The 22,102-nt window shown below is 36.2% G+C and overlaps 1 protein-coding gene across 1 annotated transcript in view; it reads left to right on the top strand.

Moving 5' to 3' along the window:
- USH2A (usherin) overlaps positions 1-22,102 on the top strand; it is a 404,558-nt gene that overhangs the window by 277,774 nt on the left and 104,682 nt on the right. The window contains exons 41-46 of the mRNA XM_068675985.1: positions 728-1,356; positions 11,303-11,637; positions 13,967-14,089; positions 16,776-16,939; positions 19,029-19,238; positions 20,660-20,862. Of these exons, the coding sequence (XP_068532086.1) occupies positions 728-1,356; positions 11,303-11,637; positions 13,967-14,089; positions 16,776-16,939; positions 19,029-19,238; positions 20,660-20,862 (1,664 nt within the window). The remainder of the gene's footprint in view (positions 1-727; positions 1,357-11,302; positions 11,638-13,966; positions 14,090-16,775; positions 16,940-19,028; positions 19,239-20,659; positions 20,863-22,102) is intronic.

The following is a 22,102-nucleotide window of genomic DNA, read 5'->3' as shown; positions in this document are numbered from 1 at the left end:
GGAGGGCTGCAGAGTATTTGCTGTTCCACAACACCTATGCAGGCATATGGTCGGTCTTTTTCAGTATTCATGGAAGCTCCTGAACCTTTATGATAATTGAATCAGTTAGAGTGCTGAGTGGAGCAAGCATAAAACCTGTTAACCTAAAGGTCAGATCTGTGCATTGTTTATTTATCAGTAGGTGAAAGAGCTAAATCGGCAGCTTCTGTCACAGTCACAGTAAAAAATCACCTATAATATTAACAGGGAGTAGATAAATTGCAAAAAATGGATTAGAATTATAAACAGAATGAAGTAAAATATTGAATATATAATGAGAGATGCAGTAGGGGTTTGCCAAGCTGTAAAATATGCAGATTTGTTATGCCTGTGCTGTTGGTTGCAATCAGTAGCTAGTGCTCTAGAAAATATCAACAATAGCTAGAACTGTAGTTCTATATTGATACTTAGTCTTGCATTTTCTCCACATGCTAATACAACACTGTTGAGATATATGAGGAAAAAGATGCAGATGAGGGAGGGAAGGTGTGCTTGCAGAGCAGTTTGCCTTCAAGAAGAGAACCATGTTTATCTCCTGAAGCACTGGGCCTACAGTTTTTGAAGAGATAAACTGGTAGATTTGAACTTCTTTCATCGCTTTGAAACTCACTTGATGAGTTCCACTTCCTACCACTTTTACAACTCACAGACTATTAGTAATTTTTCTTTCCCTTCTTTTCTGTTACAGAACCTGGACCTTTGGATCCACCGCTTGTACTGAATGTTACGTCAAGGGCAGCAAACATCACCTGGCAGCATCCTTTAAAGAAAAATGGCATTATTACTCATTATAATATTTACCAAAATGGCCAACTGCATGCTACAGTGCTAGGAAATAGCTCTAATTGCACTGTAGAGGACTTGCATCCTTACACTCTCTATGTGTTTCAGGTAGAAGGATGCACATCTAAAGGATGCTCTCTTTCACCCAAGACTCCATCAATCCATACTCTTCCAGATGCACCTGAAGGCATTCATGCTCCAGAGCTGTATTCTGATACTCCAACCTCTGTGGTTATATCCTGGCAACCACCTGCTTACCCGAATGGTTTGGTGGAAAACCTAACAATAGAAAGGAGGGTAAAAGGGACAGAACAAATATCAACTGTGGTGACTCTCCCTCTTAGTCAGTCCATGAGCTATATTGACCAGAGTACTGCTCTGAGCCCGTGGCAGAAATTTGAATACAGGATACTTATGAACACTCTTCATGGGGGGATGAACAGCAGTGCATGGTCAGAAGTTACCACTCGACCATCAAGACCTGCTGGTGTTCAGCCACCTGATGCAGAAGTGCTGGGACCGCATTCAGTTAAGGTAGGAGTAATTTTCATCACTTTGTGGCTTTAACGGGTTTCCCTTGTAGCAGTGGTGTATTTGAGAGAGACATCCATGGGCTGAGCCAATGGATTTCTTTGCTGCGGGGGTAGCTAAATGCTTAGTGTCTGTCCTTTGGCTCAAAAGCATTGTATTCCTTTCCATTTTTCCTTTACGGGAGCATCTTGTCGTTATGCTCCAGATCATTTTTTTCTTTATACACCTGGCTTAGTTTAAATATTAAACTTGATTCTTACCCTTAAGTTCCTATTAAGAACAGAAAATGACCTACTGCCTTCCCCAAAATTTCAAGGTTTCATTAAAATGCTAAGAAGTAACAAGAATTTTAATGTAATTAAGTCTCATATATAGCTATCAGATTTTTTTAAAATAGCTCATGAAGAAAAAATAGCATTATTGTTCTCCTGATTTACGAAAAAATAGTCTTACAGGACTACCTAGGAATTTTTCAATTATTTGCATCGTTCTGTAGGGAATGAACTCTAGAGGACAGGATAACTACCATTGTTTTGGCTTGCATACAAACTTCATTCAAGGGAAATTAGTGTAACCAAACAAGAGGGATTTTTGTAGCTTAGAAGCCTCTTTTGTGTAAATACACACATGCTTCCATGGATTCAGTCTTGTACTAATGCCAAAAGTATTGGTACAGTAGCTTGCTCAACAGAGCACAAAACAAAGGACATTTGCATAAGATTGAAGTTCATCTGTTTGATTTATTATTTTTCGTATACATTGTATTTTCAAAAAGTAAACATAGAGTGGTTGTTACCAATGTAGTCTAAGTAGTTTAAGGGTATGAATCCGAGCAGTAAAGCAATCCCGATTTTTTGCTTTGTTCACATATAACATTAAGCTATGAAAAAAGCCACTCACCATTAGATAAAAAAAAATCCTGAGCTCTTAAAATTATTTTAATGTCTAAGAAATTGCTTGTTACCTCCACATTAATGGCAAATGAGTTCAGTATGAGTACAATGGTTACCGTAAGAATTAATAATGATCGACCACTACTAATTGTGATGAATTGCCAGACTGCTTATTGGAGATTTGGGCTATCTACATCTAGGACTCCGCACTCCATATTTCTGTAGATATATCTTAATATCTACCATGATTTATAGCAAAGTATATTTCATGGATTTACCAGAAGAACTAATGCTGAGTAAACATTAGTTCAATTTTTTAGTTCAATTGTTGCTGAGTAAAAATTAGTTCAATTATATGCTTACACACACGTCCACATTTTATTACATGAGATTTTATACATTGGCTCTATTTTTTTGTGAACTATTTGAGCACAGAAAAGAAGTCAGTGCAACCTTTAATGCTTCAATTAATGTGATAAGAGCATAATAATTGCATATCTTTCCCACATTTATTTATTTATTTATTTATTTATTTATTTATTTATTCTCAAAGTGCAATCAACACTCAACCCAATTATAAAAACCCGTGAGTTATCAGTGGCTTTGTCAGTCTTTACTGGGTGTCTTTTCTTGAGATCAGAGGTGTGTGCTGTAATTTTATTGTCTTTTGCTTAGTTCCAAGATTAAGTAATCTACCCATACTGAAAATCAGTTTGATCATTTATTTTTTTGAAACCTGAAATCAGGCAGCTCTGTCTCCATTCTGTAATAATTTAATTTCAATTAAACAATGCTTTTCAAATTTTGTTTTTCAATTCCTGTTTCAATTAAACAATGCTTTTCGATTTTTGTTTTTAGTCTGTTAAGAATAATTTCTATCGAAGATACTGAAGCTTGGATGTTTTTATTTCCAAAACTTGGTTTTATGGTTCATTTTACTTGATTTTAAATATTTAGGATAAAATATTCAAAATAATTAAAGGTGGCAGCATTTAATAGAGAAAAGTGACTTATTTGGACACCTTTCCAAATATACTGTCTTCTGAGGATCTGTCTTGTGATGAAAATTCTCTTTCTTAGTGTACCAAATATTGGTATCTTTTGCCAATGCTCGCATAAATTCTTCTAACTCACCTAGCATTTTATTTAATTTAGTTTTGTTTATTTAGTTTTGGTTAATATGATACTTATCATAAGTTCAGGGGAAGGGGTGCCCGAAAATACCCTAGAGGACTGATGAGAATACTTGGTAAAATTGCTATGCATTCCATGGATGAAACATTATTTCACTTCTGATTTCTAAGGTTCTAAGTCTTTGTAAAAAGTCTTAGGATTTCTCTTACTTTTCCAGGACAGCAGAGGCTTTTAGATTTTTATTCTTATATTATTAATATCATTTATGATATTTTCAAAAAGCTGAAATAAGGTTATAGGTCCAGAAGCGTTCACTGCACTACATAACTGAAGAGATTATGACAAGGGCTTGTTGTACCCAATGGTTTTCTCGCCTTCTGCTTGTTTGCAGATGGGAGCACCAAAGGAAATGACTGGGATTTCACCTCACTTGTTAGTCTTCTTGTGGGCCAAATGGATTAGCTTGCTAGCAGAGGCGTTTTTTTCTTTCTCTTACATTTTATTGCAAGTTCCTAAGGCTCAGAAAGCACCCAGTGGGTATTGCCATGAGGTTGAGGCTGTGTTGTGGCTTCTATGGCTGTTCTCTGGTAGAAGAACGTGAAAATAATTAAGTAGCGTCCATTTTAAAACATTTGCTTCTTTTTGCCCTACACTTTCAAACTAGAGGGGAGATCTGAAAAGCTGCTCTGCAAGGCCCTGGTGTGTCTTCACCCCAGACAGCTGGTAGTTTCCCAGACAGAATGAAGTTTCATAGGAAGATTTTCACTTGCTGGTTGGAATTTCTTGTATGTGGAAATAGAATGGATCTGATTTGGGACTGCTTTATGTTGCTGACTTTAAACTTTGAGGAGTCCCAAAAAGGCAGACTTTCTCTCCTGTGTAGCCTACCATCAAATCAAATTTGTGGAGTCTGCCTGTGCTGTGCAATGCTCTCATCTTATTCAGTATCTACAACAGTAAATCTTAAGCAGAGAATACAAAATAAGCCATCTCTTCAGAAAGGAGCCACCATCAGAGTTTAATTACCTCTTGCCCTAGAGAAAGCTGCCCTTCCAGGTTAGCAGAGAAAGTACTGGAAGGGCACCGTGGGAAAGATTAGCAAGAGGCTCCTTTACCAAGCCAGGGTTGCAAATCAATAGAGGCTTTCAGTTGTCACTGCAACCAATCCCTAAACCATGAGCGCAAATATTTACTTATACTGAAAACAGAGAGAATTTATTAAAAGAGAGGGGGAGAGAGAGAGAGAGAGAGAAAGAAACATATTTCCATTCTTTTATTTAGTCATAGAATCAATATAAATGATTTGAGGATGTGAAGAATTCAAAGCACTCCGGGATAGTACTCACTTGAGTATACAGCTTATTTTCCTAGACCAAAGCTTTCACTCTGCAAGGAGGAAAATATCAGCACAGCAGGTCAATCTTGGCATAAACACTTTCTTATGTGTATATTGTCCTTTAGCATTCTATTTTAATCAGAATGGACTGGTATCTCTCAACAACATTTAACTTGCTTTTTTTTGTGCAACAGAAAGTGTATAGCTGTTGATAATTTTTAAAGTACCCAATTCTGTGACACCTGCATGATATTTTTTAATATTTGCTGAATTGATAATGTTCATGGTAGCAGAGTATACTGCACAATAAACTGCTTTTGTGGCTGATTAAATGCCAAAGTGAAGTGGAGGTATTCAGCAACTGCAAAAGCCGTTTATTTAGTATATGCCAATGCCATGAACATTATTCCTGTTACACAAGATTTGCTATACCCTAATGTACAGAAGTATAAAAGAAATTGTTTCCTTTTCTTGTGAGGGTTGCAATTGCTGTGCTGCTTCAATCTCACACTTCACACTGATACGACATTCGGGAATGTAGCTAGGTTGAATGCCTTGAGAAAGAGACTGGTTTACACAATGAATAATTATTTGACGGAGTTCTTTGTGTAGGAAAAGCATTATGTGGCTGGGTATGCTGAACTAAATTAACTGTAGTATGGAAATTATCCAACTTTGGCCATGTAACTTTAGATAGGAAGTCTTTAGATAGGAAATCTTCCCTTTCATTGCTGTGGGTTCTCCCTTGAGGGCTTTGGCCTGGGGAAGACAGCTGTAATCTTGATTATTGGCTTAACTGGGGACTTGCTGATGTATGTTTGTCTTTACTGTTCTCCCTCGCCGACCAATGCTGCCACCCAGACCACTGACAGGCAGGAAGCTGCAGCTATTTTCTGTCTTTCTTTACATAACTTTTTCAAATGTGGCACAACCTTTACTACCTTTACTTAATCCTGATGTTTCTCTCAAGGGGAACAAGAATTTTTCTTCTTGGTGCTCAGGTAGGTGATAAGAGACTGATTTCCTCCTGATTGGATTACATAAGTACTTTATTGGCATATAATTCTTGTGCCACGGCATTCCTTCATGATAATATCAGTTACAGAAATTTCTTTCAATTTAATTAGATAGAAAATAAGAAAAAAATAATTAAAAATATGATTTCATTGACTTCTCTCTTAAAGTATGTTATATATGCTGTCAGAAATGCGGTGTAACTGTTTCTGTAGCACCAAACTGTCATTCTTCTTTCTAATTTCTTTTGTTGCATGTTGTTTTCATATCATGTCATTCATTTTGTAAGGATTGCTTCTGTTTCCTAAGTATTTTCCCATGACTTTGCTGACTGAGGAAGGGTTGCAGGCTTTGATTTCCATTGTCATTTGTGTTTGCTTTTACCCTTGGAGGTGACAGTTGCTTACCTTACAGTTCACCTGCTATTCTTTTCTTTGTGTAGAAGCAGCTGCAGCAAAGACAGATAGTATTCCAGCCTGCAGATCGAGCAATGTCTTCAGTTTGCAGTCCATAAGATGTTCAAGAGATGCAGTCTGCAACTTTTCTTTACAGAAGATTATCATTTATTGCTACAGAGTGATAAATTTTCTAGTAGCTGTTTCTCAGATTTGACTACTAAATTACATCAAGTGAGGAAACAAAATTAACAAGGTTCTATTTTTATAGTTGTCTTCTGTCCTTCTGACAGTGGACTGCTAGATAACTTTTGCTCTGTAAACAGGCAAAGACTGCAAAGCCCAAAAGAAAGATTCCAGTTGTATGGATGCCACTTACACATTTAAACCAAGCATGAAATAGCTTTAGTTAATTTGAGTATGATCCATGAAAAGAAAGATGTTTTCTTTACTCATTTACCCACTTCCATTAGAATTACAGTTACAGATACATGTTCTGGACTTGCTTTTGTCTCACACTTTACTGTCTGCTGTCCTGTGAAGTTGCTTCTGATGACAGAACATTGGATGCTACTGAAATAACTCCATGGTCACTGATTCTGGTGACTAACACAGGGGTGATCCTTTAGCATTTTAACTCTGTGGTAAAGCATGATGCTGTTAAGATCCTTCCTCTCCTCTCTTCCAGTTTAAACTCCTGGTCCTTTGCTATTTCATTCTCAAAATGCCTCAAACTACAGTTACCTAAGAACATCACAGCATCACATATCAAGATCTATCAACATATCAAGATATATGAACATATATGAAGAACATAATTTTGTGAATATGAACAACCCTAATATCTAGGCTTAGTGTATAATACAACCCTAATATCTAGGCTAAATGGAGATGCAAGAAGGACAAATAGCAGATTCATTTTGGGGAGAAAAAAAAAGTTTGGACTTTATTCACTTCTGTTCCAGTTTTATGCAGGTGTGCCTAGTGCACTGGGGAAATTGTTTAGGAGCGATCAATCCTTGTGTGAAGATTGCCTTGTAATGCTGCTAAGGTCAGTGAGACCTTGGTTTATTTGCCACATTAAGTGCTGCTTGAGCGACTTAGGTACACCAACACCCGTAGGAGCAGCCTTAACTTGCACACCAGAGGTTCTCCATGTCTAAAACATGTTGTGATTTCTTGCACAGCTTGCTCATTTGGTGCAGATCATACAGTGGGGTGAACTAATCAGGGTTTTATCAGCATATCCCCCTCCCTTTCTTAGAGCTTAAGAAGTTTTTCTAGTAGCAATCTGTTACTGAAAACCTGATTGTACAGTTCTTCTGTGGTAGTGTTTGCTGAAGCTGGATACAATTCATCTGCAAAGTCTATGAGAGTAATTATTATTGACCTCTGTCAGGTTTTGCTCTTCTATTATGATACTGGCTCTTAGCTGAGTCCTAGTATAATTTCTGTGAGGCCAGATAAGAACTTATGAGGAAATTCATCTTTTTTTTTTTTTTTTGGGGGGGGGGGTGCAGTCCAGCAGTGGCTAGAAATCAGAATTTGGGGTACCAAATCCTTCTTTTCAGTTTTGCTTCTTTCTGTAACATGACTTAGTCTGGGATTTAGTCTATTCATCTGTAAAAATGGAATCATGATACTTGCAATTTGAGACTTATAACGTGCTTGGAGACCAATGGTGAAAAGGTCTCAGTAGTGTGTTTATTACGTTCTGTTTGTAGATGTTACAAGCAGTAGCAAAGAGAAACTAGAATAAAATGAAGCCAAACATGCTGATTTAAAAGCAAACTGTTGAAACCAGGCCCGAACTATTAAAAATAGTTATGTGTCCATGCCTCTTGTATCATAGCTCAGAATTAAATTGCATGGTTCCAACTGCTGCCAAAAAAAAAAAAAAAAAAAAAGAGAGAGAGGGGAAAAAAAAGATATACAAGGTTATAGCCGTTTAATAGGGGGAAAATGGCTAATTTCTGTCTCTTTAAATTTTGTGGTGGAGAAAATAAGGTACTTTGATCTTTAAATGACAGCTTCCAGAGTCATTACATTGAATCAGTTAATCTCTCCCAGTAGTTACCTTATTCTCTCTTCCTCATGGGCATCCTCTTTCATGGTCTCAGTGCTGAGCTTCAAATCAATGAACAAACTGTTACTGCTTCCAACACAGCCTGTCTAGTGAGCTTTCCTGCTTTCATTCACTGCCAAGCTCTTACCTCAAACCTTGGCACATCAAAGTGGAGAAGAGGTCTAGCAGGGCCACATGTGTTAACCAGGCAGGCTCCATCATCTTCATTCACACTGTATGGGTTAGGCAATCCCTTGACCTTGACCTGTCCGTGAAGTGAAGAGGCAACAAAGAGCCTTCCTTCCATGAGAGAGAAACTTGTTGGAGACTGCATGTCCTGTCACTCCAAGGTAACATATGTAATTCAAAGGAGGTCAAGTGACCAGTGACTGTGAGAATCCTTGGTCATCCTTTTATCTAGTTTAAAAAACATACCAAAGCTATAACTGATCTACATGTCTTTGTATAATATGTCCATGCCCAGATACTTTGCATTTCTGTGTTATCATCCTACTGGTTAAAAATGCTTTATTCAGCTTGGCTTTTAATTCTCTTTTTTTTTTTTTAAAAAAAAAAAAAGAGAGAGAGAGAGAAATTCCCCAGTGTAAGCCGCATGCACTAGGAGGTGCTTTATCTGTTAGCGCACAACAAAGGCTCTAAAGTAACATGTGGCAGGTTTTTGTTTGTTTGTTTTGTTTTGTTTTCAGGCTTTAGTAGCTAGTTCAGCAGCAGTATCAGACTCACAAACAGGTTCTGGAGCAGTGTCTGTTCTGACAATGTTATAAATCTATTCCTTTATGTGAAGTGGTTACAGTATAAAGTGAATCTTGTGCAAAGTAATTTTGTGTTGCTAGATGTGAAAGTTGGGTATCTAAAATGTAATCCAATTAAAAAATAATTCTTCCTCCCTTCCAGGGAGGTATAAGGTGAACAGTTTTAGACAGCTTTCTCTTCTGTGAGGGTAATACAAAGAATGTTCCAAAGTATTTGACAAGCAGTTCTTTTATTAGAAAACTTGCATTAAGCAACAAGTAACAGGGTTTTTCTTACTGTTAATGACAAAGTTTACTGTATTAATACTCAGGAAAAAAAAAAGGGGTGGGGGGGCAAAAAACTGCAACCACCTCTAACAACAACAACGAAAATATATTATCTTTAGTCACACTTGCTTCAGTGAGGCAGAATTTTGGAACAGTTTCTACACCTCAAAAAAGAGTAATGTAATAATTGTCGCAGAAATGTGTGTTTTACTGTGATGTGTTAGACCTGAAAGTATTCTTTGCTTCTTTCAGCACCTTCAAGGATAGTCCCTGCAAACGTGACCCATGCACGCTTCCCTCTATGACATATAAAATGCATCCTATCAGTGTGTGTAGTATGGCTGCAATAAAATCACCATGACTGGGAAATTTGCCTGAAACTTACTTGTCTGAATGCTTTCTAATTGCACACGAAAACAAAATTTCCTGTTCTAATAATCCACTCTTCTCTGTTTTCTAAACTTACAATTACATCACATGAACTACTTCAAAACGAGAGTTGTGCTCAATGTCTATGAGAACAGTACAGGAGTTGCTTCCTACTTTTATTCATAGTACTTTATTTGTTTGATCATGATTTGGGGCCAGAAGTAACGGAAGTCTGAATATAGCATTTGATAATTAGCCAGAGCTAAGCCTTTCCTATGTGAGCACCAATAATCTTGTTTGTGCTGTCTTTACTAAAGATCACCCTGTTTCTAATTCTCTGTTTAATTGTATTCCAGATTCTGTTATCAAAATCCTTCAGCTTTCTCCAGTACTTTGCTGCCAGGTTTCTTGCAAGTCCTGACAGCCTAAGAGGTCCTTCTGTACTTAAGATATAACACTTCCTAATCCCCAAGGGTCCTTTAGAAATCATATTTTTTAAATCAGGCTTCTCTGTTTCCATGGCCATGTGTGAATATAACTTTTTAAAGATACTGTCTTTGGAGACTGGAAAGAATTAATGAAAATGTTCAACATAAAGTATTTTGGTATTGCTATTTACCACTTCAATGTTATATTGGTTACTTTTATTCTTCACATATATTAATCTAGGTGTTGTCTGCTTCTATGTTCTTTGCATTGTTGGATTCAATTCTTAAGTAACCTGTGCCTAGGAGGAAAGAGGCAGCAGTTGTTATAGATGAGTGGGTCAAGAAAAGAAAAAGAGTCACAGGGTTAGCAAAGGAAAACTGCTATACCTCCTTCACAGAGAGTTCTATAGGATAGAGGACTAATAACTGCTATTATACAAACTTTATGAAACTTTGAGTTTCTTAATACAGTTACATGTCCTCATTGTGTCAGTCTGAAATCCCCTCTGTCATTATACAGTGGTTAAAAGATTTTTTTTAAAAATTGCACTTTATCACAGTTTATAGTACAATGAGTATGATTTCTCACTGGAATTGATAAGAATAATATATAGAATAAAATGCATTTGAAAAAAGAATAAATCAAAACAAAACCATAGTAAGCGTAGCAGCATAAGCATTCTCAAAATAATTTCATAATTCTAAAAATGGAAAAAATTGTCTGTTATTCTTGATAGTTACCAGTTTAATTTATAACTGAAAAATAAAAGGGAAAAAGGAAATTTCATCATGTAAAAAGTGTGTATAGTCTTGGCTCTCATAGGAGCTAATGCAATTACGCATTTCTGAAAATTATGCAAATACTAAATAAGATTTCTTTTTACTCTGCCAGTAATAGATGAGCACATCAGGCAATACAATGTAAGCAAAGAAATGACAGTGTTATTAATGATGAACAATGTATTTTTGCTAATGTATCAGAACACCTCACAGACTTTAGAGTACTCCAGTTTTACTGGTGAAGCTCAGTAGTAGATTTTCAATGGCCACAACTGTTACTGCAACCCTCACTAAAAATGAGGTTAGATTTCTAACTGATGTCCCTTTAAAAATCAAATCTCAGATACCTGGGAAAGGTCATCCTCAAGGTCTGTCTTGGTGAAGAAATAAAAGAAGTCCATCTTGAGATCACGACTGTGACTGTTTATAGCACGTTGTGCTTGTATTTCTGCATTCTGACTGTAAGTCCATTGTTTATGTTTTCTCCTCCTTCAGGTCTCGTGGAAACCACCTCTGATACAGAATGGTGAAATCCTTAACTACGAGATTCGCATGCCTGATCCACGAATTGTCATTGCTGGAAATACTTCATCAATGTTAAGTCATGTGGTGACTAATCTCATACCTTACACAAACTACTCAGTTACTCTAATAGCTTGTACTGGAGGTGATGGCTTTCTAGGAGGCTGCACTGAGAGTTTACCTACCAGCGTAACTACACCTTCAACAGTTCCTCAGGGCATTAGTCCATTGTCTGTGACGCCGATCAGTGAGTCCTTTATCGCCTTATCTTGGCAACCACCGCTAAGGCCAAATGGTCCTCATCTGAGGTAAGCTTTTAGTTGCAGATGAGATGACAGTTTTCTCCATACCTAAGTCTGATTTAGAAAATGCTGAGCAGTGCAAACTTGATGATGTGGTCTCAGTTTCTCCTGACCTTCTGAAGCTGTTTAGGGTTCAAAAGTCCATGAGTAGACTTAACAGAAATTGGAGATAGAGCAGAGTGAACTTTGAATCATTCTGAATTTAAGAAGACTCAGGATTATTTAGAGTACCTGTGGCATCTGCACTGTGGAACTTACTTTTCAGAACATGTTCAAGAATCCTCTGGGTTTTTCAGACTGGTGCTCTCTGAAGAGCCAGAAGGAACAAGCCCAGGATCTTTGCAAAGGCGTAGCTGTTTTGGGCTGTAGGATCAGCCACTTTCTGGTGCTGAGCTCAAGCAGCACATTTCACTAGTGAAATGGCAAGAAAAGCATGAGATCTCTGTGAACACAAATGTTTAACACATACATATTCTCAATACTCTGTGTGGGCTAGTCCAGATAAAGCAAAAGTGACCATTTGGTAGTGTGATGCAAAAAAAAAAAAAAAAAAAAAAAAAGCTTCAAAACTAAGCTGATTAAGAAGCTGTGAATGTGCGAGTTCATAAGAAAGTTAAAGAAGTTAAAGTGCTACAGGTTCTTAGAGCTGAAAATGGGAACAGGAAGAAAGTATTTGGTACAGCAGGCTGGATTTCTCCACAGGTACTGGAATAAAGCATCTCTGACAGTTGCATAGAACAATGGGATGGGGGTCTTGGCTTGAGTCTATTGATTACTTAGTGTGTGTGTGTAAAAAACAAACAAACAAAAAAAATGGATTTGAGTGCATGAAGATTTAGAAATATATGTTTATCTTTATACATTTATGCATAATTTTTAGAAGTCTAATCCTTCAACCTAGTGCTTTAAGGTATCATGAAACATTGTGCATGGACTTACATCTCTGTAGGTCATATGTGCTGGCTAGTAGCTCTCTTCTAAGTATATCGATGGGTTCAATAATTATCTTGTAATTCTTGAATTCTTGTAGTGCTGTTTCAGTTGCCTCTATTATACCTCTGTAGCTTGACTCTTCAGGCTTAATTAGGGCACAATACATCTGAATAAAGTGATTGTTCTAAAGAGGAAAAAAAAAATAAAAGTTTTTGAAAAGCAGTCTGTTATTCTGGAGTTAACAACATGACCATTTTACCATAGATTACTCAAGTAATTCAGCACGACCTACATTTGCAGACTTCATTTCCTTCATGGTGTGCCATGCTGCCCTCAACAAGAAGAACCACGGAAGCAGCTGCTCTGTACAGCATGATAGAGCAAGAAGTCTGCTACTTCGCAAGCAGAGTAGCAGCAGCAGCTGCCAGTGGGGGTGATTTACACATGATCACCATTCAATGTTTAAAAAGATTTTGATGTTTTACATGGCTTGTCTATGAATTACATTAGAATATGCTAGGGCTATTCCTAATAAAATTGTAATATTCTGTCTTTGGGTTCTTTTGACCACTGATGAACCACTTGTGAAGTTGTGCTTGGGGTGTAAAGTAACCTGAATATTTTGATGCAGTTGCAGTTCAATTATTTTTATTTGATTTCTGAGGTTATGTTTCCAGCTGATACAATGATAATTTTGTATATCATCACTAAGGTCAGTGACACAACGCTTGTTTGTACCTCTTGAGGGTTATTTCCCCAAATTAAGGGGGAAAGTTAGCTGGAAGTCAAATGTCCTAGTTTCCGTGGAGCATAGGAAGGCTCAGCTCTCTTGTTGGAGAATTTCTCAGCTGATTTATGCTTTTGAAGCAAAAACTAACCACTGAATTCAGTACCTATTTAATACTTCGGTAATATGGGGTCTCAGATCCAGAATGATACTGCCCAATGTTTCTTCATCAGACTGGAGATGATCTTGCTACTGCAACAAGGCTATATATGTCAGTATATTTGCAAGAGACATTTTCATTACATATTCTGGAACAGTCTGTGCATATCAGGAGGCATGAGTCAAGTCTCTGTGAGACACTGTGCCTGTGCTATTTGGACTTGATGTTGATAGCATTTCCACAAGGTAAAATCTGTGAATTATTAAATACCTTTATTCTTTCAAATAAAACTGCTCATTTTCCATTTTCAAAGTAGTTTAAGTAACTCAATGTTTTAAATAATGGAATATTAAAAAGAATGTTTATCTCAGAAAGTTTACAGCTGTGAAAACAAAATAATGTGTGGCTTTAAAAAAAATGTTTTTTTTTCTTTTTTTTTTTCTTTTTTTTTTTTTTTTTTTGTGTAATAACATTAGTTGAGATAATCCTGGTGTTCTGCTTGTCTTTTGTGTTAGATATGAGCTCCTGAGACGTAAAATCCAGCAACCACTTGCATCAAATCCCCCTGAAGATTTAAATCTGTGGCACAATATTTACTCAGGAACTCAGTGGTTTTATGAAGATAAGGGTCTTAGCAGGTGAGATTACAAAAACTATAAAAACAAATGCTGGCATTTTGTATAGTGTATGTTTAATAGTTCAAAGTATTTCTTGTGTCTTAATGTAGTGAACATATTAATTATGTAATGAAATATTTTTGTCACCATCTTTGCTATTAATCATTCTAATATGCAGGGATTTGCTATTACTCTGACATTCTTGACTGTCATGTATTGTATTGCTTTAAAAAGCAAATGAAAATAGAGGTCATGGAAATTTTAACACTGACATACTCATGTAACAAACCAATTACACATATGTGTACATATGCCTGGATTTGGCAAAATCATAGCACAGGCAAAATGACTGAGAAGTCCTATTTGCAATACATTTGAAACTTGGTTTCAACACTGCTTTTGTTACCAGTTAACTTAATGATTGCCTTAATATCTCCAAATGCAGGGAGAGTATTTAATGCACTTTCAGCAGATTTAATTTAAGGTCAGCTTTGTGTTAGCTTCATTATAGTTAAATGCAGAGTGTTAAGAGTAGGGAAATGGAGAGTGGTTTCTGTTTCTCAGGATGTTATGGACCTACTATATGGTACAGAGCAGGGCATTTGTTCTAGATTAGCCTTAGTTTCCCCATCTCAAAGTCAAAGCTACCACCTCTAAAACAAGTAAACACTCACATTAGGAATCTCTAATGGATCGTGCAACACAGGTTCTGTGTTGTTTTTCTGTGGGTAAAATCTTGGGAAAACCTTCGTGGAGGGTTTGAGAATGTGTGTGTTCTCTGCATTTGTGTGCTGGCATGCTTTATGAGAATTGCATATCAATCACTGCCCCTCACATAGCTTCCACTTCTATAAGAGCTCCATGAGCATCCCTCGTGAGCATGACGTGAACCCACAGAATGAGACTTCTGAGTGTTGTAGAGGCTGAACCAAGCCAAGGACTACTGCCTCTGGCTTGTCACTGACAGTTTGCTGGAAGTCACTGCTCATTTTCGTCCACTGCAATAACTGATCATGGAACCATTCTTTAACCCAATCCTGCACAACTGTCAATTTCTTTCTTAAACCACATTTGAAATTCTACATGGAGTTTCATTTATTTTTAGTTTAGCTCTTCTCAGCAGTCTTCTCTAAGGCATGCAGCATTTATGCTAGCACTCCTGAGGGGGCAATAAGTTCCCACAGGGAACAGTAGCAAGTCCTTAGGCACAAGGACCTTTTAGGTTGCATGAGCTATGGTCACAAAAGTGTACCTAACATTTGGACACACCTGAATGCTTCTTTTGGAGAGGGTTCTGCAGCTGCAGCTGTGCTCCTGCAGTCAACAACTCAGGAGGAATTTGTGGCTGGAGAAAAGATGCTGCAGAGAGAACGAAGCCTCATTTTTTACAAAAAGAAAACCTGTATATCAGCATCTACTTTATATGTTTGTGTTTGTGACATATTACAAGCATGTTTCAGAATAAGTGAATTTTTATTATATTCCAGCTTGAAGTCTCTTTTGATAGTGGTTGCTTCAAATGGTTTTTACATTTCTAATAGGTTTAGTCAAATGTCTTCTATTTTCATTGTTGGAAATGTGGATCCAAAAACGAATCTCAAATTCTCATCCTTAATTTGTAAGACTAGATCCTACTCCTTTTTGATTACACCTGCACTACAATGTCCAAGAATATACATGTATTACATGTTCACAAAGGGTGTGTTCACAATTTATATTGTCAGCTTTTTTTCTAGCATGGTTATTACAGTGGGAGCTAGCGAGCTCTAATTAGTTTCCTTTTTTCTCAGTAGAACAGGTAAAGCTTAGCTCTTTTGAAAGTCAGGCTGGGTGGCTGCATAAAGTAGGGTTCTGTAGGGAGAAAAAAAAAGTAAAAGTAAACATGAAGTGAGTAACTTCTTTTTGTAGAGGTCTTTAAATGTTAAATATTTACAGTTCCTTTATTGTTTTTGTAGACAGTTATTCCAGTGATGCAGCTTCAGCAAAAATTTATCACGTGTTCCTGTGATTGTGCAGTTTTGTATGAGGGTTCTTATGTATGAATGTTATGTATGACTGTATGAAAACAATTTTGAGATTATGAAATCTCCCTTAAAATACATTAATATATCGTTTGAGTTAGAGAAGAAATTATGGAGTGACAGTCACTTAGTTTACTAAATATACTTGTAGTATTTCATAAATCTGTGTAAGTTGAATATCCACAGTTCTGAAGAAAATTACTTTATTAAATGGATTTGCATTATTAGATTATTTTATTTATTTATTTATTTTATCAGTGGGAGAGTCCTGGCTGTATGGTGAATCACTTTTACAAATGAGACTCTGCAAGTTAAAATCAACGGGTTTCCCAAAAGAGGAAAAAAGCCTCATTTGATTAAATTCTGATCCAAATTTTGGCAGGTTGCCACCGCTGTAATTACATATTGAATTGAGCTATAATCTCTCAACACCTCAGAAGCTACAACTATGAGGAAGTGAAATAACGTGCTTTATTTTTGTTACCATGTTAATGGTCCTGAATTATTTCCAAAAAAGTAGGCAGCCCTTATAGTGCCTTCATTGGTGCAAGCCACACAGCGGCAGTTTTCTGGGGGGTTGAGTGGGAGGAGAAAGAGCAAAACTTCAGCACAAGCAGAAGTGTTCAAGCAAATTTTTTCTACGTCTGCATTTTTTGTTCAATGTAATTATTTTTAAAATGTCTTAGGTACACAACATATGAGTACAAGCTCATAGTACACAACGAGGTAGGATATACATCAAGTGAAGAAGTGATAGCTACTACATTAGCAGGATTACCAGAGAAAGGAAGTATCGTCATTGCACGTGCTGTTAATCATACTGCTGTAGAAGTGGAATGGTCAAAACCAAGTAAGTGTGCTTAGTATTTATTCCAGTAACTAGATGTTAACCTGCCATCACTTACGTTGGTCTGCCTTACTCTCAGAGGAAACACAGTCCCTGTCTTGATTTATAATGCAGCTAAGTGTCCTTGAAAGGAGAGGAAAGAAAGGGGAAAAAAGGGTGCCCATTTTGCTATTTCTCAGTCATGCTTGTATTTATTATATGGTATTTCTGTGGAATGAGAATAGTGAAAGTGAAGAAATACTTAATGCAGAGAAATCTATACAGTAGTATGCAAAATCCTGTTGTCTTTGTGGTATATTTCATCTCTTTGTATGAAAATTTACATATATGTTCCTTCAGGATGAGAGGATCCTCTTTCTCTTTCTTTTTGCTCTGCTCCTTGAAATGAATTCAGCCAATTTCTTTAGCTGGTTTGCTAAGTACAGCAGTGGGGAATTTCTTCATGACTTACATGCAAATGATTTTATAAGGACTGGGTGGTGAATTGCAACAAATGTAGTCTCTTTATTTTATAATTGCATGCGTGAAATAAGCATGCTTATAAAAACTGACAAATGTAATAGATCTGAAGCAGCTCACTGAAGTTTCATTACCTTAGTAATCTAAACCTCTGACCTTCTAGATGTAGGTAATGCAATCTGTTTTTATTTTCATTCATACTTTAGAAATTTCCTCCATATATGTTTATGAATACAAAGGTTAAATGCCAAGACAGGGCCATTCATCACTAGAAAACCTAAACATATTTAATTAGTTCATATGTTACACTAATCATATTAACTATGTTGTATACTCATGTTTCCTTTTTTCAGTAATATTAATTTTAAAGTATTTTTTTTCTCTTTTTCTCTCTCTTTTTTTTTTTTTTTTCCTGGAAGCTTAGGAGTCCATAATATAAGTTGCCTTGCTATCTTTATTTTTCTGGAAAATGTACTGGAGTTTTTTGGTCTTTTTTTTTTTTTTTTTAATCTGTACCACTTAAAATAAAAATAATACATCACTTCAGTAAGATTTTTTTGTTACAAAATTGTTTAATAAATCTGCAAATAAATCTGCTTTTGTCTTTTAACAGTGCTATTCTATTTCCTAGTTAGTTGAGTTCTGTTGAGTGGTACAGTGTGTCATCTAAAACAATGTTTTAGTACTTGAAGTTTTTATCACAATTATTCTTTTCATCTTGGTGCCTACTGGAAAAGCAGTTGCATTTGATCAGACCTGAACTTAAACTATTTGACAAAGAATAGATAATATAACAGATTAAAACTGAGTTACTGAAATGGAGAAGCAACTAGCTCTGACCAATGAGCGTCCTTCCATGTGTAGCCAGAAAATGGTACTGTTTTTTCTTCCCTTCCCAGGAGAAGCTACTACTGGGTAAAAACACACTTTAGAAAGAAATAGTAGTTGTTGTTGTTGTTTTTCCCCTGTGACTATAATGCTTCTGAGGGTATGACACATTTATATGTAGATGCTATAATGATTGTTCTAAAATAACAGCATGTAGATATCCATTTTCACTGTGGCCAAAAGGCTTTCTGTATAAATTTGAACGGAACGTTCATTTCCCATGGTTAGACCAGTAAAACCAGAATACAGTACTTTGCAGGGCAGGAAGGAAAAAAAAGAAAAAAAAAGTCGAGTTTCCCATCTTCAACTAGTGGTGTAGTGCAAGGTTTTACGCTCTTCCTGGTATCCAGGTAAAAGACATCTGTTCACAGTGGTGACCTGCAGGATCTATGCACCACTGCTAGCAGTCTTCACCTCTGAGTTTACTTACAGATTCTACCATTGTCACTGGAGCATTACAAGAAAGAAGGCTTTCCCAGTGTTGCCTAGGATCATGGGCTGTTAACGATACTTTGGAAGAGCATTCTGTACCTGTGGTTATTGGTGTGTGGGAGGTGGGAGGACATCAAAAACAATTGATGGAATCTCGCTCTCTTTTTTTTTTTTTTTTTTTTTTTTTTTTTTTTTTTTTACAGTAAGGGACTCTTCATAATAATTTGCTTTTCTCTTCAAGATAAATGCTGTGAATAAGTAACTGGCTGACTGAATATCTCTTAGTTGATGTCTCAATGTTTTCCTTTCTCAGCACTACAAGACTTGCAAGGAGATGTCATGTATTACATCCTCTTCTTGAATTCTACTGCTGATAGAAGATCTCTGAGGATTCAGGCTAATGAAAACTACACAGTCATAGGTGACTTGCAGCCAAACACAGAGTATCAGATATTTTTCCAAGTTTTTAATGGAGCCCACAGCATCAACAGTGAAGTTGTGCATGTGACTACCTCAGATGGAGGTTGGTTAGCAGTGAATGCAGCTTGGCTTAAACTCTGAGAATGAAATTGATTGATTTTTGTTAGGGTTGAGATCAGTCATCCTTCCATTATAAAATTTCCGGTATAAGAGGAAAAAGGGCTAAAACGCTAAAATGCTTAAGTGCTGGCTGTCATCATGTGGTAGATCAATAAAGGGTCCCACTGAGACTGAAGCAAAAGCTCTAATAGCAGATATTAACCTACTTTGTTCTCATCTTCTCCTGCATACTCCTGTCTGTGTACACTAAGTTTGGAACTGAGTTCATATCAATAAATGTTGGAATTTAAAAACAGTTAATGTTCTTTTAAAAAGATTTGCTCTATGAAGCAATGTGCTTTTGACGTGACAGTCATATATGGGACATTTCCTGAGTCACCAGAAACACTAGGTGTAAGTTTAACCCCTGAAAAAAATTATTGATGAGTAATTTCTGTGCCAGTTAGCAACTGCATGTGCGTTAAGGAGTGGGGGTGAAGAAGAACAACAACAAAAAGAAGTAAATCTAAAATGTGTTCAGAATGGTCTTTCTAATCTTTTTGCTTTATAAAGTCTCATTATAAACATTATAATATCATTACCTCAGAAGCAAGTGTTCCAGGTCATTAGCAAAGTCCTTTAAGTGAGGCTTCCATTTCCTTTCTGATGCCAAAGGTCAGCACCTTTTGTTTATAAAATAGAATCGATTGTAAGGGCAATTTTTCGACTGGTAAAGATGGGTTCTTATGACAAAAATAGGTCTTTGCATTTGTTATTTCTGACATGCTTAGATAATTATGTAATTTAACGCTAAGGAAGGTTTGTTTCTTTTTTCTTTTTTCTTTTTTTTTTTTTTTAAATAAGTGTTAGACTTCATCATTACCTATAGTAATCAACATTCAAATCCATTTACATAATGACAATATCACATATTGCTTCATCTTGCTTCAGCTATGAGGCTGATAACGTCACGATCCAATAGACATAAGGTATTTTGGTCTCAGGTTTTGCTTTAAAAGTAAAATGCTTTGTTTTTCACTCTCTCTCCCTTTTTTTTTCTTTTTTTTTCTTTCTTTTTTTTTTTTTTTTCTTTTAAGATTGGGATTGAGGGAGACATAAAAATAATGTTTATATGTTGGCAGTGCAGATGGGTGAATAATTTATCATCATATCTCACTGGCCACATACCACTGATGATTGACACTATGCTGGTGGTATAAAGCATTTTACCATCAGCTCTCATGGTTTCTAACTGAGAGTATAATAAGCCAATTTACAGAAGACTACAGACTGTGATAACTTCATCAGAGGAAAGCAGATAAGCAGTGAACCCTTTGCTAAACCTAAATACTAATCTGCATTTGGTTAAACAAGTGCTTTTGCAGAGACAGCTGGAGTTTATTCAGTTTCTTCCTTTATTTCTAGAGCCTGAGGGCATGTTCCCTCCAGAGGTTGTCATCATCAACAGTACAGCTGTATGTGTCATCTGGACATCGCCTTCAAACCCGAATGGTGTTGTCACAGAGTACTCTATCTATGTAAATAATAAGCAGTACAAGACTGGAATGAACGAGCCTGGGTCCTTTCTTTTAGCAGATTTATCTCCATTCACTGTATACAATATACAGGTTAGAATATTTTTTCTGTGTTGTGTAACATTCTTTGATTTTACATAATATTTATGTACTTCCAAGGTGAATATTGTTATATGAATTTCTTTACATATATGGCATATATTTGCACTGTTGTTTGTGTGTGTGTATACATACAAGGCATAAATTTATTTTCAGGGTATTTTAGGTCTGCGTACTGTTTTCATAACACAGATTTCCATTATTTTTTTCTCAAACCATCAAAACTCCATTTACTTTCCCTTAAATGCTCTGTGCTACAACATTAGCAAAGCCCTAACATACATTACAAAGAAGCAAAGATTCTACTCCTACTCATTAAAAGAAAATTGCAATTGTTTTAGAAACATCAGGCATGCATAATATATCAGCACGAAGAAATAATGATATTGCATTTGTCATCCTTTTATCATTTTTTTTCTCCTCATTGTTCTGAGGAAAAAGCAGAGCTGTTGAAATCATAGCAGTACTTCTTATGCTGTTAATAAGTACAACAATTTTTTCTTTGCTTTTTCCTTTCTCTATCTTTATCTTTGCCTCTATAGACAGATATCTAATAAAAGACAAAATATTATATGCAGTATAAAAAAATGGTATCTTTCCTTAAGTTGAATTAATGTGCTCAAGAAATGCAGTTTGACATTTAACTGTAACTATTCTTGTCTATTTTGTTCAGGATGGGTTTGCATTATATTTTAGAAGGACTTAGTAGTAACTATATGTACTCTGCTCTGAAAAATTTGCATCCAGTTACTACATGCCATAAATAAACATCACAGGCAGGCATACCATAACAGATTTCTATGTTCAAACCCCTCTGAAACAGCAAACCTCCATCCATGAATACACATATGACTTTCTGAATGCTGCTTGGAAACACATTTGTCTTTTCTCAATAACAATGCAAATTCAGAGTACTGCCTCACTTATAGACCCTCTATATTAATTTACCATGGCCACCTTCTGTTGCTTGAGATGTTAATTATTCTTCTCTTTCACTTTCTTAGTCTTTATACATTTGCATCAATGCGATAGGTAAAAATCAAAGCTTTTTTTGTTTTTTTTTTGATTCTTTTTCTTCTTGAAAAAGAATATTTTTCAAATATTCTAAAGCAATATTATCTTGGATGCATGTACGTCTCAATGGTAATCTTCCTGCATTACCTTTCTTTTCTTTTGTGCTCTTTTATTTGGAATAACCTCTGCATCACCAATAGAGAAACAATGTTACTATCAT

The sequence above is a fragment of the Anas acuta genome, chromosome 3 (assembly GCF_963932015.1).
Source record: "Anas acuta chromosome 3, bAnaAcu1.1, whole genome shotgun sequence".
NCBI lineage: Eukaryota > Metazoa > Chordata > Aves > Anseriformes > Anatidae > Anas > Anas acuta.
This window is presented reverse-complemented; position numbering and strand designations above follow the sequence as displayed.